Source organism: Maniola hyperantus, chromosome 16 (genome assembly GCF_902806685.2).
Source record: "Maniola hyperantus chromosome 16, iAphHyp1.2, whole genome shotgun sequence".
NCBI lineage: Eukaryota > Metazoa > Arthropoda > Insecta > Lepidoptera > Nymphalidae > Maniola > Maniola hyperantus.
The window spans coordinates 9,665,127-9,684,147 of NC_048551.1; the positions used below are offsets into that span (position 1 = coordinate 9,665,127).

The 19,021-nt window shown below is 35.9% G+C and overlaps 1 protein-coding gene across 1 annotated transcript in view; it reads left to right on the forward strand.

Moving 5' to 3' along the window:
- Positions 1 to 1,798: 1,798 nt before the first annotated feature.
- Positions 1,799 to 19,021, forward strand: part of LOC117989307 (arylalkylamine N-acetyltransferase 1-like) — a 69,966-nt gene continuing 52,743 nt past the window's right edge. The window contains exon 1 of the mRNA XM_069503847.1: positions 1,799 to 2,098. Within this exon, the coding sequence (XP_069359948.1) occupies positions 2,087 to 2,098 (12 nt within the window). The 5' untranslated portion in view covers positions 1,799 to 2,086. The remainder of the gene's footprint in view (positions 2,099 to 19,021) is intronic.

Sequence of the window (19,021 nt, forward strand, 5' to 3'; positions counted from 1 at the left end):
TTTTTAGGTGCATACAATAAGAAACAACTAAGTACCTACCCATAGATATACCTAGTACCTACCCTATATAAGCTGTTTATGAAATCTATTGTCACTGCATTTTATTAGTTAGTAATTACCTATGATTGTAGGTATTATTTTTGTGGTTTGATTAGATATAAAGATTTAACATTATGTATTGCATTTGTAATTAAGTACTTAAAGATAGTTACTTAATATTTATGAGAGCAGGGTAAAGGGTGAGGTCGAATCTTCGATTGTTTGTTTGCCTTACGTCGACCTTCTTGTATGCCTATCAATTTACAAACATATAGTTACTTTATGTCCTCTTTATTATCTATGTACAATGTATAGTTCGCGACAGGTTGAGATGGCAATCGGGCGTATTTGGCGGGAGGATATCCCGCACACCTGCACGTCATCCGCGCTCGCCCGCACCGAGTTACCGCAGGGGCTGTGTGGGCGTGCGGGGTGTTCCCTCCCCGATTGTCATGTTGATCTGTCGCGTACTATACAATAGGTAATTACCTAGTACAAAACGAGAAACTGACTGGCATGACAATTCAATTCGCTTGGTCTAGAGACTAGACCCTAGATTTTTCATTACCTATAGGTCTACGTCATCGCCACCCTGGGGTCGGCGCGGTCTGTCTCCGAGCAGGATCGATTCGCTCTCGAACCTGTTCATCAGCGGCCTACGGCTTCACAGAAAGAGACAACTGCCTTTCTAGCTTTCGACGACCTCCTTGGCGCAGTGGTAAGCGCTGTGGTCTTATAAATGGGAGGTTCCGGGTTCAATTCCTAGCAGCGGCAATTTGGGACTTTATATTTTCTAAATTCTCTCAGGTCCGGTCTGATGGGAGGCTTTGCCTGAGACTATAGTTACCACCCTACTAGCAACGCCGTGCCGCCAAGCGATTTAGCGTTTCGGTACGAAGCCGTGTAGAAACCGGTCAACAGTAATTATATGGGTTTAATGTATCTGCCAGCCCACTTCCATCTTGGACTGCATATCATCACTTACCATCAGATGAGATAGCAGTCAAGGGCTAACTTGTACCAAAATAAACTTAAAAAAACTTCGTCCTTTCCGAGCATAGCCGCTATCACAGCCGGAGGTGAGTGGTTGTTTCCCACAGGCCACAATGATCAACTATAGTTGGGCCATTATGAAAGTGCGAACTGAGTCGTAAATCATGACGATCAAAGGGTTGGTGAGAATGCCGCAGAAGTGGTTCTCGATAAAGGGATGCCGTTCGGATGGTAGCTGGTAGCTAATTATTTTGTATTGTTTCCCCTAACCTGTTATCGAATACCTTATCGACAAATCCTTTTGTTTTACACTAACACACAATACTAGAACATGATGTTCCAGTTCCATAAGGCATGTAAGTGTGAGCGAGAGGCCTGATAAAAATGATTTATGATCCAATTCGCACGTTCGTAATGGCCCAACTATAGTGTGCACCATCCGGGATCCCAAGCATGGCACTCTTCTAACGTATGAGGTGCAGTGTCCCGATCATGATCGCAGTGATTAGAAAGGATTTTGGAAAATTTCAACAGGATATTTGAAATCATTAATCGTCAGTAGATAAATCATATATATAATCACAGACGTAGTCGCGACCCAGGTAGTTTTATATAAGTAGGTATCTAAAGAAATAAGTATTGTCTATAATATTATCTACATTTGCAGCTATCAACTACTTACTTGCAATGAAATAGTAGAGAGCAAAACATCCGCAGGCCCCTACCATCCTGTAATCATCCATACGACGAACATCATACGCGCAGGAGATTCCAGAGAAATCCCCGCAAAATTTTGGCACCATAAAATTAAATGTGTGTAATTTTCAGTCGTGTAAAAAAACAATTCCGTGTAATTTTTACGCGTTTAACAAATAATTCTAATAAATTAATTACTTATAAAATTTTAAATCTTCAAAATTTGCATAGTTATTTATGTACGAAAATCCTAAGGTAATTTTATGGTACCTTCTTTACTACCTACCTACCTAAAAAGAGTAAAAAGTATCTAAGTTTCTGTGGTTTTCTGGAGTTGTCCAGGGTTGTAAGAAGCAGCATGGATAATACGGTGAGTCCATGATAATAATATTAAGTTAAATTAAGTAAAGCCTAAATATGTACTATCAAGTTAAAATTAAGTAAAACCTAGTAGGTACCTACCCATTTCGATTTAATACACAATTAAACTACGTAACTTTGATTTTTAATTTAGTAATTAAGTAAATAATAATTATTCTAATTTAGTTCTTTTCTAAATTAGTGCATCTTAGTTATACGTTAGGTATTGATAAACTACAGCATCTTAGTAAATTGATTGTTATTTGTTTCTATGATAACAAGTAGGTAGGTACTAGGTATTAATTACTAGGTACCTACCTACTTATCTTTATTAGTAACGTTCATTCAACACATACGCATTTTACTTACCTAATAAATACATACCTATCTACCCTACCTAGGTTTCTGAAAAAGAAATGATATAGGCTACGCTTTAATACATAGTATAGCAATATTTTTTCTGGTTGTTTACCAGAGCTCAAAACTGCCATGAATAAAAAAAGGCAAGACGCTCAAGCGCGAGTATGGACTCCGACTTGAAAGGCCGGATCCGTATTCCCTATCATCACAATAATTATGTTTAACATAATATTGTAGACCGTAGGTAAATAAAGGATTTGAAATTAACGGTTTTGAAAATTTTTCCTTCTCTTGTGTTACCTACAAGCCTTTAAAGTTTGTAGGTAACACGGAAGTATGTAGGTGTACGCTATGGGTTTTTTGGTGATCAGTCATTGAGTAGGATTTTTATTTTTAAGTACCTACGTAACAGGTGTTTTGAAGGTTCGCATTTTTTTCAATGTGTTAAATTAGAATTCTGATTTTATTTTACTGTAGGTAGGTACCTACTATGAAATTTAAGAATTTTGTACCTGTGTACCTATTTGATTTTATCAGAGTCACTCAGCGGGCGATGGTCAGAGCTATGTATATTGTATATGCTTGAAGTTTCTCTACGTGATCAAAATCCTATCTTATTCCTAAAAAAATTGGTCAAGTGCAAGTTGGGCTTGCCACAAAGGGTTCCGTACCATCGTACAAGAAATAACACTTTTTAATTATTTTTTTGATTTTTATTGCAGCCATTTTGAAAATTTTATTAAGTAGGTATTTGTTCTTATAGCGGCAATAGAAATAGGTACACATTCTGTGAAAATTTCAACTCTTTATCTATTACGGTTCCCAAGATGCAGCCCGCTGAACGCCGCTGTCAGACAGACGGACGGACGGACTGCGGGTTCTTAGTGATAGGGTCCCGTTGGCTGCGTGTACGGAACCCTTAAAAGCTCCTATTCGAAAGCCGTGTATAAACTAGCCTTCACTTGTATACGCTGGCGTCAAAACTAATCTTATCTTTCTTGCATTTTAAAAGCACTGGTTATCTAAAATCTAATCAATTGACAAGTATTAATTGAGGAAGGCCACATGTTACATTTTTATCTCGATCTAGATAATTTACTTCCATAAGCAAGTTTGGCCGAAATTAATCTAATAGGTAAAGGTGACTGATTGACTGACTGATCTACCAACGCACAGCTCAAACTATTGGACGGATCGGGCTGAAATTTGGCATGCAGATGAGTTATGAAATAGGCATCCGCTAAGAAAGGATTTTTGAAAATTCAACCCCTAAGTGAAATAGGGGTTTGCAATTTGTGTAGTCCACGCGGACGAAGTCGCGAGCATAAGCTAGTACCTACACAATAAGTACATAATTAATTTAGGTTGTATTTTTCATCAGAAGTATCCTATGTCCGTCCATCTCATCCAGCAATCATCGCACCCTTTCGTCAAGATGGGTTCAGAGAATGTGACAAACAGACAAACACGCTTTCGCATTCAATTTAGATAAGGATTTAGGTGGATGCCCGTCCACCTAGTCTTCCAACAACGCCGCGCTATCCGGTTACCTACTAACTTACTTCTTAGGTGTAAAATAGAGTAGACTATAATATTGATTAACTTCACTCAACAAGCATAAGTTCGTGGCCTAATTCAAATTTTTGGAAAAAATTAAAAAAATAGAAACTACACGTGTTGAGATTTAATAAAAAGTTATATCGACATGCTCGCGCGTTCAGACTTCAGAGGTGGTAGATCGTAGGAAGTGTTTTTGCAAATGTCAAGATCATTAAATGCGCGTGCTGCTAGGGTTGTCTACACGAATAAAACCTTAATCATCATCATCATCATCATCATCAATGCATCACCGCCAAGTGAGCCGGCGCTATAGTACGCAGCGCCCTGCGTACTATAGGTATACTATTGAACAAAAATTATTATTTAATTATTTTAACCTAAATCAACGCGGGCATCATCTAGTGTAAAATATTGTTTTATAAGGTTTTATTTAGCCAATCTAAACTTGGCCAGTGTGGTGGACTGAGGCCAGACCCTTTTCATTCTGAGAGGAGACCAATGCTCAGTCACTACTGACTAGGGTTGCCAACATTTTTTGGGCTGATTACCTAAACCTATAGTATTTTTCAGAATAAGCCATAAAAAATATAGTACTTACACTTCAATAAAATATATTATTGAATAGACAAGTAAATAAAGACAAAAGTACGTTTTGTTTCTCATTTACCTAACTGTACATTATTTTATAGTCAATTTTGAACATCTCGCCATTTTTGTTCTATGTGCCAACTGTCATGTGAAAAGTACCATTTTAGTCCTTAATCTAAGAGTAAACCGTACTTTTGACATAAAAGTTAAAATGGCGCGTGAGGAATTAAATTTTACGCGTTGTATAAGACTTTGGTGACAAGGGACAACCCTGGTTTGACCCAGCTAACAATGCACGTTGAGCGGTGCACACACTACGCGTAGTAGCATTGACCGAGTTTATCGTTTGAGAGGTCACCATATCTCCACATCTGAAGCGAATACAAATTAGGATAAGCCTAATCCTTGTGCAGTACAAGGCCATAAAGGCGTTTGATCTTATCGACTTAGCTGTAGGTACAAATTTTTACTACTTATATAAATACTTATTCCTTTACCGGTTGAGCCTCAATAGCTCAACCGGTAAAGGAGTGGACTGAAAACCGAAAGGTCGACGGTTCAAACCCCGCCCGTTGCACTATTGTCGTACCTAATCCTAGCACAAGCTTGACGCTTAGTTGGAGAGGAAATGGGAATATTCGTCATTTAACATGGCTAATATTCTTTATTAAAAAAATATATATATAACTAGCTTAACTTATATTAGTCACTAGCTGGCCTGGCGAACGTCGTCGTACCGCCTAACAGTCGATTCAATTTTTTTAATTTTTTCTCTCCGTAAGAACCATCCTCGTACTTCAAGGAATATTATAAAAAAAGAATTACCGAAATCGGTGCAGCTGTTCTCGAGATTTGCGATCAGCAACACATTTAGCCATTCATTTTTATATATAGAGATTTAACATGGCTAATATTCTTATAAAAAAAAAATTATTATCTAGTGTTACCATCACTGAAGTATGAAAAACAGGATAAAACGACAAAAACCAAAACCGTAGTTTAAAAAAACTCAATTATACACGTGGGTGGCGTTACAGAATGCTAGTAAGTAGGTATGTTATATTATGAAACAAGAAACTAATTGACATTATATATTATTATATTATAATCAACGTAAAGCTCAAAACAAAACTGTATGGCGGGTAAATATACCACTGTAACACCATCGTTGTAAATAAACCACTGTAACACCATCATTGTACCTGCAATGGTGCAAATTAAAAAAACAAAAAAAAAAACACTAAGCTCATTCCTACTTCCGTGGCCAAACCGCTCTGCCTGGGCCCCGAAAATGGTTGATTTGCATGTAGACTCTCTACGACGACGTAGACCTTTACCTACTTTTAGACATATTTTTTGTTAGGCATCAGAATACATATACCTAAGGCTAAAAGGAACGGCATGTCTTTTCTTGTTTTTTCGTAGTCTATGGGGTTGATGATAACGGCATGTGTTTAGGGCCGGTTGTTTCAACAAATTTTGACGGACACGTAACCTTTAAATATGGCGCTAACGAACGTAAGAAAAGAAAAAGCGTTGATTCAGCATCTATTAGCGCTAACGTTCGTTAAAAAGTTACGTTTACGTTAACCAGTGCTGGCGCCATTGGTGATCGTCAAATCAGTTCGTAACTTCATACTTCTTACAAACGGAATATTTTATTTACAAATTTTAATGGAATCAATTGAATTCAATGCTTTTAATGGTAGTTTTTTTGAGGATGAAAGAGAATTTTTAAAAAAGAAAAAGTGTTTAAAATGCGAAGTAGCATTATCAATAACTATATAATTGAATATAAAATGAAATAAAGAAGGATACGGAAAAGTAAGTTAATTTTTAGGGTTAGTTTCGTAACCAGAATAACAATGACGAACAGTTTTTTGTACAACGAAGCAACGCTCTTAAATTAACAGATGTTAAAATTTGTCTACGTCTGTTAAATTTTAACGAACGTATCTTACGAAGACCAATGGTTTGAAACAACCGGCCCTTAAACTCTTTTTCTGTGCATTATATTCTCTCAATGCTTGTTTTGACCCCTTTTCATTAATTAAATAATGGTAGGCATTTTTTTGGGATAATAATGCGGCGCATGGGTTCCCGGATCTTTCCGCATACATATACCTAGGTACAACTCGACTAGATATTAAGAGAACGAGATTCAGACTCTTTCGGTTCTACAGTTATTTATGAGATATTGGTGATAATAATCGGAACCAAGAGTTTTACGTGCTCTCCGAGACACGAAGGAAACCCGAAAAAGGCCAAATTCTGACTCCAAAGATGGTCACCTATCCAGTTACCGACATGGGTCAATGTTGCTTAACAATCGTAATACCTAGATAGATTTGCGTTGTCACAACTAGATAATGTTAAAAAATAATAAAAATTAAAACCTGGTGTTGTTTACCCTGAGTTTATCTTTCAAAACTACTTTTACAAGGGATTTTCGGAAATTCCATCCGAGCGAAGTCGAGGTAGGTCAGTTAGTTTTAATAACCTATACCTACTTGCTATCTTGTAAAAACAAAAAAAATGTGATATAGGTATTATAGCTACGTAATATTATTATAATGTGCCTACACGGTTCTGAAAACAGAAAACCGGATAAAACCCAGACTGGCAGTGGGCATTATACTTAGCCCAGACTTCCTTCATACTAAGATAATTCCCGGGAAACACGAATGTATGGCCGTCTACGTACAAGAATTAAAATTTAAAAAAAAATACAAAATTATACTTACCCACGAAGGTCCGTATGCGGCGCACTATTTTGTACTTACCGACTATTATTATTTTTATAATTAAATACATGTATTGTGGTTTCGGTAATTAAAATCCGGTTCATTAAAATATTAATAACTAGCTTATGCTCGCGACTTCGTCCGCATGGACTACACAATTTCAAAACCCTATTTCACCCCCTTAGGAGTTGAATTTTCAAAAATCCTTTCTTAGCGGATGCCTACGTCATAATAGCTATCTGCATGCCAAATCCGCCCGATCCGTCCAGTAGTTTGAGCTGTGCGTTGATAGATCAGTCAGTCAGTCAGTCAGTCAGTCACCTTTTCCTTTTATATATATATAGATATTGTAATATTTAAGACTTAATGCTTTTAAAGTAGGTAGGTATGCTTTACCATTGATAATAATACATATAAGACGTATCTACTAGCTATAATAGTATTTTTTTATAATAATGCTAACTTTTAATTCAACATGGATTCTGTCGTGTATTCCAAGGTGGGATATCATATTATGAAAGGGCCTTTACCTGTACATTCTAAAACAGATTTTTATTTATTTTTATGCATAATAGTTTTTGATTTATCGTGAAAAATCTCGAAAAATACGACTATAGTACGGAACCCTCGATGCGCGAGTCTGACTCCCACTTGGCTGGTTTTTTTGACGGACAAGCTTTACGTATTACATATCCCTTAATTTTATGTATACTGTGCATTATTATCATTATTAAGCCTTTATTTTCCTTATCAATTAATATTATTTACAGAGTTTCTGAATCTATTCTAATACCTAATCTGTTTGGTGTATTGTTGGTCATTACTTCAGTTTTGCTTATGTTCATTTCAAGCCCAACCTTTTTGCTCTCGATATCCAACAAATTTATCATTTTTTCGAGTTTATTGCTATATTCTGCAAAGAGTGCTATATCATCTGCAAACATTAGGTGACTCAATTAATATTGTCCAGAGATATTGATTCCTTCATGTTTCCAATCGATTTTGTTGATAACATTCTCCAAAACTGCTACAAAAAGTTTTGGGGATATTGGATCCCCTTGTCTGACACCTCTGCAGATGTTTATTTCTTCGCCGCAGAATTCAAGTTTTACTCTACTTTTACTATTTATATATGTATTTTTCAATATATCTATATATTTCTTGTTAATATTGCATGTATTTAGGGCCTTCCAGATAGACTCGTGTGAAATGCTATCAAATGCCTTTGTATAGTCTATGAATGCGATATATAGAGGTCTATTGAATTCTTTATGTTTTTCAATAAGCTGTTCCATCACGTGTATGTGGTCTATTGTACTGTATCCCGAGCGAAAACCAGCTTGCTCTTTAGGTTGAAAAATGTCAATTTGGGGACCGATTCTACTAGAAAGAATGGATGTAAATAGTTTGTAGAAGTTTGAGAGGAGACTGATCGGTCTATAGTTTGAAATGTCAAGTGGGTCTCCTTTTTTATATATTAAAGTAATTTCCGAATAGGTCCATTGAGTTGGCACTTGTCCCGTATTTAAAATCAAGTTAAATAGTAATGTTAGAGGAGTAGTTAATTGGTGGGCTGCAAGTTTAATTAGTTCGTTTTGGAAGTTGTCTGGACCTGCACTTTTTCCATTTTTTAGTGCTTTTATATGTTCTAAAGTTTCAATTTCATTAATTGGTTCCAGTTCGTCATTTGTCTCGTCATCTAAGTCTTGACTGATAGTATTTTGTGCTTGTGCTTGTTTGGAGTACAAGTCTCTGTAAAACTTAGTAGCACAATCCATTAAATCTATTCTGTTTTTTATTTCTTTTTTACCCGAGTTTAGAGCCTGGATCCAATTTTTGTGAGTTTTTAGTTCTTTTTGAGCTCTTTTGTAACTTCTATATTTTATTAGATTTTTTTCGATTATATTTCTCCTGTGAACTTCATAATCTTTTCTCATCGCTCTGTTTGAGATTTTGAATAGATTACTTAGTTCTTTTCTTGTGTTCTTATCTTTATGTTCTTTTGTTAATAGTTCAGAACGTCTTTTTATAAGTTTCTTGGTTTCTTCGCTTAGAATATCACTTTTAAGTTTATTTTGTTTAGTTTTGGGTTCAAGGCTTGTTTTTATTGCGATTTCTAGGGCATCATAGTAAGACTGTACTGTAATGGTTTCTCCGATGAAAGTTCTATCTTCTAATTTGCTTAGGGATATTTTTAATTTTTTTAGATAATTTTCAATTTCATAATTGCTATTAGGAAGTCGAAATATCTCTTTGTAGGATTTCCTGCATTTTTTTGTACTTTTTAGTTCTAATGTAGCTCTTACTAATCTGTGATCTGATGGGAAATCAAAATTGTTTATCACTTCGATATTTTTTGTCTGCTTGATAAGATTTGTCAATATAAAGTCTATTTCGTTTTTTGTGTTTCCATCCGGTGATATCCAGGTCCAGCGGCGGTTTTCTTTTTTCATGAAATAGGTGTTGGCTATGCAGAGCTTATGTTCGAAAGCATGCGATATTAGAAGTTCTCCTCTTTTGTTTCTGGATCCGTAGCCATAATTTCCCATGATCATCTTTTCGTTTTTTTTCGGTTTTCCAATTTTGGCATTGAAGTCTCCTAATAATATCACATTTTTATCTGCCACGTCGTGTGCTTTATTTAGTGTTTTATAAAATTGGGTAATTTCCTCTTCACTTGAATTTTCTGTAGGAGCGTAGGCTTGGATGATGGAGATAGGTGTGTTATTAAAATTCATTCGCAGCATTGCAACTCTATCTGAAAGTCCGGAGAAGCTAACAATACTACTTTTATGTCTTTTCTTTACTATGAAGCCTACTCCATGTTGTCCTGCTATTTCACCTTTGTAGTAAAATATGTAGTCGGGGTACTCTTCGATATTGCATCCTTCCTTTTTAATTTCTGCTAAGCCTAATACATCAAACTGAATTTTTTGTAATGCATATTGTAATTGTAAGAATCTTTCAATAGTTGAGAGCGACCTTACATTATATGTGCAAATTTTTAAGGATAATTTTTGAGGTGTATATTTATTTATTTTGGAGGATATAACTGGAGGGTTTTGGTCGTACTCCTCCTCGGTGACCACCCGTGTTGGAGGAGGGAGAGGGCTCCTTTTTTGTAATTGCTAGTCATCTTGAACATTTGTTTGGAAGCTTGTTGGCTCTGGAGAAAAGAAATTTTCGTTTCGAGTAGTATTTATTGTTTGTGAAGGAGTCCAGTACGACGTGAGGGTATTTTTTTTCTGTAGGGGTGTAGTTTTATTTTCATTGTATTTCTTTGTATAGTTGTTTTGAGTGTTTTCAGGAGATACTGATAGGTTGCGTTTATTACGAGGTTTCTGGTTTTGTTCTTTTTGAGGAAGGATTACTAATTTATCGTATTTTATGAATGCTCTGTTTCCTTTTTCTCTCTCCTGTTTAACTTTTTCTTGCAATTCTTTTCTTTTCTCTAATACTTTAGGTGGAAAATCTTCTTTTATATAGAACCTAAACGACTCCAAAGTTTTTCTGTGTCGTAAAATTTCTATTTTCTTTCCGAGTGTAGTGAGAGTAACCATAATTGGCCTAGGTTTTTCACTTTTTCTAACTTTTCTTCTTATATATTCGATTTCTTGCGCTGTGCAGCTTATTTTCATAGTTGAGTTAAATAATTGAAGTATTATTCTTTGTAGATCCTCGTAACCTCGCTCTTTTTCTTCCATACCAAAAATAATAATATTTTTCGCTCTAATATGTTTTTCAATAAAGTCCAGTCTACGTTCTTGTGATTGAACTGTAATTTCCAGTGTTTGTAGTTTTATCTGTATATCTTCGAACTTTTCGTCCAATTTCTTAAGAACGTTAGATTCACTATTTTTTACGCTGTCTTTAGTTTCGCTGATGTCATTTTGAATAGTTTTAAGCATACGTTTAATGTCCTCCATGATTGCTGTAGGTGAGAAGAAACCCTGGTTTGTTGTTGTTTTTTTTTATATATATATATATATATATATATATATATAGTTTTTTTCCTTTTTCTCTTTTTTTTATCTTTTTTGTTCCTTTCGAACCAGGGTCTCGTTCTATCGGTGGAGGGAATTCCAAGCTTAGGTCACTTGAGCCAACGGTGCACTTAGACGAATCGGCGAAATATTGAACAGGAATATTGAGTTGAATTGATGTTGTTTTAAATATACAAAGACACGACGCGACGTTACGAGTCCAATTTATTTTTTACCCACCCTCACAATTTATTTATTTTCAAATATTTATATGTACACTTTCTATTGTTTTTAGTTTAATTTATCACTTATATTAACAGTTTTTAATAGGTTAAGTCCTCAGTTTTCGTTTTATTTATGATATTTTCAGCATTTTTCCTAAAATTTTGTTGTCACTATGAATTTATTTATATTGTAACGAATGTCACTTAAACACAAAAAGTCTTATATTATCTTGTTTTGGCACTTTGTTTATGTACTTTTATGTTATTTAAATTGATTTTAATAGAAATATCCTGTATAAGACGTAGTATTTGTGACGTATTCAGCAGTTTTCAGTCGTTTTTGTTGACATTTCGACCTTGTAACGGTTCCACTAAAACACGAAAATTCACATATTTTCTTATTTAAGCACTATATTTATGTTATTTAAATAGATTTTAATAGAAATAGTCTTTATATATCGTAATAATTGTGATGTTTTCATCAGTTTTTGGTCGTTTTTGTTGACATTTCGTCCTTGTAATGGTTTTCACTAAAACACGAAATTTTTGATATTTCTTCCACTCCTTTTGCTTTGAAAACGTTTTCACTTGCGAATCACACAATATTCTTCGTTTTTATAGCACCAACAACTACTAACTCGTGTAAATTGAATTTATAGAATATTTTTTTACACAGAGCCAATGCTTCACTTTCACTCACACCATTCCACATACTGTGCATTATTTATATCATATTATTATGTATCCAATATACCGGTATTTATTGATTGATTTGTTATTAAAATGAAGTTGTCAACATTAATTAATATTAGGTACCTAACTAACTCTGTAAATTACCCGTTTAAATAATAATTAGGGTTGCTCTCTCTATAGGCGTGGAAATTCGGACAGTACCAGGACGTTTTAGTTGTAAATAAATAGTTGAAATTATTATATTTTTATTTATTTTTAGATTCAAATTAAAATACAATAAACAAAAATACCAAACTTATTCTAGAGCATAAAAATTACAGATCGAAAATATCATCTAAACCACCGCCACGAGACAGGGTGCCCAGAACGCTGGCAGCGTTACCTCGTTGAATGGCCAGACTAATATGCTGACCGAGGTAACTGCCAGCCCTCCGGTCCCCCGTGGATTCCGCGAGACGGGATGAAAGGTCCTTAAAAAAGGATCTAGCATCCTCGCCCCACGAACCCATGGTCTCCACCCCAAAAGGCACAAATATGAAACTATTTTCTATTTATATTTTTGCACGATAAAAAAATTGATGAAAAAAAAAATTTTGAGTTTCAGTTCTAAGTATGGGTAACCCCAAAAAAAAATTTTTTCTATTTTTGTGTGAAAATCTTAATGTGGTTCACAGAATACATCTAATTACCAAGTTTCAACAGTATAGCTCTTATAGTTTCGGAAAAAGTGGCTATGACATACGGACGGACAGACAGACAGACATGACGAATCTATAAGGGTTCCGTTTTTTGATATTTGGCTACGGAACCCTAAAAAACGCACCGAATTAAGCAGTCGGTTAAAAAGATCCGTCTCCAGAAAGCGTTAAAATTGCGCTAAAATTGGTTCAATATCGGAAGCCTTAAAAAGTTGGTATCAAATAAAAAGACAGACATGCACCTGGATTTATAATAAGTAATATTATTATGTAGTAGTACCTAATGTTATTCTGAAAAACTTGCCAAATGAAAGTTGAACTCGTACACCGAGTGTCCCGTAGTTTGAAAATGTGTAAATATTTTATTGCTTAAATTATCTCCAAGTAAGTTTGTAAAATATTTTTAAATAGTAGGTACTTAACTACAAAGTACAAAGTAACAATCTTGGGATTTTTCCTTTAACATGTTCCTACTAAGAGTCCTTGCTTCTTGCAAAATTTCACACTTGCAATAATTGGGTGTGTGTATGTGATAGGTAGCTACAAAGTACAAATTAACAATTTTGGGATTTTTCCTTTAACTTCTTCCTACTAAGAGACCTTATGCTTCTTGCAAAATTTCACTATTCTAGGTCAACGGGAAGTACCTTTATAGGTTTTGATTTATTTACGAGTGTCAAAATATGCGCCATAAATGAGATTTTTTTGATTGCGTTGACTGAAAGCTTGGTTTTTTACAGCTCCAAGGGACCGGAGCTTGATTTGTTTGATGTTATTATTTAACTTGATGCATCCACGCGTTCCGAAAAACCGTCTTGGCATACAGACAAACAGACAGACATCGAGTGATCCTAAAGTTCCTTTTTACCTTTGGAAACCAAAAAAATCTAGCTAGGCTAGGATATGTCCTGAAAAAAAAAATTCGTTGGGAAACCTACATACGAGTAGATCTGTATGCGATTTGTCAAGAGTTTTTGTGTCAATGAAAATCGGAAGTCGAGGTGCAAAGCAAATAAAGTGTTTAGGCTTTGTCTAATGGACCGAAGCTAGAAAAATGAGAACCGGTACCTATTTTGAGTAGGCTTGTTTTTAAAACCGTGGGCGTTAGCTTACAGATCTAATAGGCAATAAAACTGTAAAACAAGTATTTTTCTTTTTAATTAATTATACTCTGGCTTGACTGCAATTAGACCCGCTGGCCGACCCGATGACGCAGCCTTTAAGATGGGGCGCGCTTGCCTAGCCTATTTACCCGTATTAAGTTTGAAGTGTCCGACGCGGGCCTAGTGGAGAACATTATTTTATGAAGAACTCTCAGGCATGCAGGTTTGATGTTTGAACTCTGCGATGTTTTTGATATTTTAATTGCTAAAACGCACATAACTCTGAAAAGTTAGAGGTGCATGCCTGGGATCGAACCCCCGATCTCCCGAATATAAGGCGGAAGTCTTAGTAGCCACTAGGCTACCACAGTATATAAATAATACTTTAAAAGTTACCTTTGGTAGGTCCTAGGTACCTACGTACTATAAACACTTTTAGTCCTTTGTTTTTCTGATACCAATTGGTAATACATTATGAATATTTATACCTATTTAATTACATTGTGTAGGTATATTATTTAAGATATTTATTTGCTCTTTGTTTAAGATTTTTTATTAATTATATTATCGTAACCGAAAAACACTACCTATAGTAACAATATTATGTAGTTGGAACAAGGCAAAAAGCTAATAAGTAGAGCAAGAAATCCTAACAAGAATATTAATAATTCATATTTTCTATCTATCAACCTAGGTTATGTTTTTATAACGTGACCTATATTGTTGTTACACGGAAGTGTATCATTTTCTTATTACTAGTTTCTGTTAGGTAAGTAGGTATAGTCTAAAGCCGAATTGAAACTCCACTTTTTGTCTTTTAAATAATGCAAATTTATACTTAGCTATTTATATCACGAAATCTACGCAATAGATACTCGTAGGTTACATGCATCAAATTCAGCAGTTTATTTTTAGACATTTGTACCTGTCATATTTCTCATTACTGAAGGTTGTAATCCAACTATTATAATGGCAAAGGTTTCCTCCCTCTTCCTTTTCGGTGGACTTCCAGATCCATCCGCATACGACTCAACTAAAAACCGGATTTCAGCTCTTGTGATAATAACCGGGACCTACGGCCAAGGCAAGGGAGAAATGAAAAGGCCTGGATCTCCAACAGTGGCGTGCACTGGGTTTGAAGACAGGGTATGCATTAGTTAGGTAGGAACCTGTTTACTGGCAGGTCATAATGAAAAATATGCATTGAGCTATTACAACTGGGGTAAGCAGTGCATTTATGCCTCTATGACCTGCACGCCACTGATCTCCAAAGTGCACTATCCATCCATATTCTAGGAATAAATTCGAATTTAAATAAATTCTTCATAAATATTCGGCCTCAAGTGTTCACAGTTCTACGGTTAAGGGAGAGGACTGAAATCTGAAAGGTTCAAACCCCACCCGTTGCACTATTGTCGTACCCACGAACCCATTCCTAGCACAAGCTTTACGCTTAGTTATCTAGTCATGATAAACATTCATGGCAAATATTCTTATAAAAAAATCAGATTATATCCTTTGCTCGGTCCAGATTCGATCGATTGCTCCTAGGTAACCTACTCCACTACGGTGAGACCTAACGACAAACGAAAGGATAAAAAAAATGTACAGTAGGTACTTGAAAAGTTATTCTTACTGACGCATAGGTACCATGAATTACTAATAACTCATTCACTATATCATTTTTAGGGTTCCGTACCTCAAAAGGAAAAACGGAACCCTTACAGGATCACTTTGTTGTCTGTCTGTCTGTCTGTCTGTCTGTCGGTCTGTCAAGAAACCTACAGAAACCTACAGGTTCCCGTTGACCTAGAATCATGAAATTTGGCAGGAAGGTGGGTATTATAGCTGGCATTAGGGGAAAAATCTGAAAACTGTGAATTTGTGGTTACATCACACGAAAAATAATAATTTGTGGTCATAAACTAATAATTAGTATTTTCAATTTTCTAAGTAAGATAACTATATCAAGTAAGTGGGTTATCATATAAAAGGTCTTCACCTGTGTATTCTAAAACAGATTTTTATTTATTTTAATATATCATTAATAGTTTAGTTAGTATAGTTTTTGAATTATCCTGCAAAATGTCGAAAAAATACAACTCAGAACCCTCATTGCGCGAGCCTGACTCGCACTTGGCCGGTATTTTTTCTTCCTGTCTGTATATTACGAGTAAATCGCCTTACATCACGGATAAAGGACGTGATATATTTAATTGCATATTAGAACAATTTTATAAAACCAAATAAGTAAATTGCCGAGTTCCGCTATATCAATGAAATTAATTATTGATGCAATTTGCCTGCTCTATTTTTAGAACTTACTGTGGATATATTTAGATTTGAATCTTTAATTTTTTTTTTTATAGATTTAGGTGAGCTTTGAATTTTTACGAGGATAAACAATTAATACTTACTCACTTAACAAAAATTACGAAACTATCGTGAAATCTAAATAGGTAGGTATATCACTGATTGTATTATGTAAAAGCAATCCCAAATAAAAACATTTCATTCATAAGGCCAATTATTTCCTATCAAAAAGTTTCGGCCATTGAAACTACTGACAATCAAAATTATGACAAATTTCCGTTCACCGTTAAATCATAAGGACGGTTACGGTTTACGCACTATTTATTTAATCCTTAGAATAACAAATTTAATCGCATGGCATTTGATTTTTAATAAACGTGTCATAAAATATTTTCCGAAGTAGTCATAGAACTATTTATATGGTAGCTTATGACATCTGATATATGACATATGATCCGATGGCTCTAAGTGATAAGGCTCCGACAGTGAAATACTATAACTCCGAAAATTAAAGGTGCGTGCCCGGGATCGAACCCCAGACCCCCCAAATAAGCTACCACAGCTATCTTATCTTATCTGCTACGAACATGTCTAAGATCGATACTTACCTAAAACACTCGTAAGATTATGAAGGATTGATTAGATTTAACATTTTTGCCTGGTAACATTTTTGTTTACATTGTTTAAATCAGTTGAACTAATTAATTCCATACAGGCGGAACTAACTAAGCTCCTTTGTAAGCAAATTATGTCAACAATGATAATTTAATAATAACTACTGACCATTAAAATCGTCGGTATCTCATTTTAATAACAAATCGATACGTGTTTAATTACATGAAACCTAGCTATAAAATTGCTGCAAATCGTTACCAACCGCAAATTCTAAGGCCTGTAACATACGATAGGACGAGTGAATAGGACGAGTTGCGAATGGGACAAGTTGCGAATGTGACGAGCTGCGAAAAGGTCGAGATGTGAATGGGACGAGCTGCGAATGGGAAGAGTTGCGAATGTGACGAGCTGCGAAAAGGTCGAGATGTGAATGGGACGAGCTGCGAATGGGAAGAGTTGCGAATGTGACGAGCTGCGAAAAGGTCGAGATGTGAATGGGACGAGCTGCGAATGGGAAGAGTTGCGAATGTGACGAGCTGCGAAAAGGTCGAGATGTGAATGGGACGAGCTGCGAATGGGAAGAGTTGCGAATGTGACGAGCTGCGAAAAGGTCGAGATGTGAATGGGACGAGCTGCGAATGGGAAGAGTTGCGAATGTGACGAGCTGCGAAAAGGTCGAGATGTGAATGGGACGAGCTGCGAATGGGACGAGCTGCGAATGGGACGAGTTGCGAAAAGGTCGAGATGTGAATGGGACGAGCTGCGAATGGGACGAGTTGCGAAAAGGTCGAGATGTGAATGGGACGAGCTGCGAATGGGAAGAGTTGCGAATGTGACGAGCTGCGAAAAGGTCGAGATGTGAATGGGACGAGCTGCGAATGGGAAGAGTTGCGAATGTGACGAGCTGCGAAAAGGTCGAGATGTGAATGGGACGAGCTGCGAATGGGAAGAGTTGCGAATGTGACGAGCTGCGAAAAGGTCGAGATGTGAATGGGACGAGCTGCGAATGGGAAGAGTTGCGAATGTGACGAGCTGCGAAAAGGTCGAGATGTGAATGGGACGAGCTGCGAATGGGACGAGCTGCGAATGGGACGAGTTGCGAACGTTGGACAAGTTGCGAATGGGACGACTTGCGAATGGGACGACTTGCTAACAAACCTCCGTGCCGCGTGCGATATAAGGGCGTATTCCACCTTCCTAAAATAAGACGTCCTAAATGGTATAGTTACCGTCAAAAAAAAAAACTAGCCAACTTTGCCCACATCGATTTTTCATCCAAAATACTCTTAAAAATACGTGGAAAATACCATGACTATAATTTAAGGCTATCTTGGCCTGGGTTTCAAAATTTTGATTGTGCAGTTTTTATAAACTTACTTTCGAATAACTAGTTGTAAGAAAGAAATACTAATTATCTTCTAAATATATAGAAGGAAAAGGAGCCTGACTGACTGATCTATCAACGCACATATCAAACTACTGGACGGAGACGGATAATACTAGATGATGCCCGCGTCTTCGTCGGCGTAAATTTAGGCTTTTTAAATTCTTGTAGGAACTCTTAAATTTTCCGGGATAAAAAGTAGCCATATCGTATCCGGGATAAATTGTATAATACCTACCACACTTCACGGACATACCTCCAGAAATATCAATCGTAGACCTGTATGAAATAGATAGTTATAAGTAGGTATTTGAATGTTGTCGTACAAGGATCTAAAAATTGAAAAAACCATGTAAATTGTACGTTATGCAAGTGAAAATCTGTTTCTAACAAATCAGCTGTTATATGAAATCTAAAAATTCATTGAAATAATCTACGGTTAAAAGTTTGAGAACCTCTATTTTATCCAGTGGGAGGGGGATGATAACTAGAAATGGGCGGGAGGGGTGTTTACGCTCTGAAAAGCTTCGTGATGAAGGTGGCTCTTAATAGAGAACGCCAGTCGTCTGTTTTCAGTTTCATGAAAAAAGGAAAAAAAACTCTTGTTGTTCTCATTTCTTTAAAAATGGTTTTTGACACTGAGACAGCCAATACATATAATACCTAGT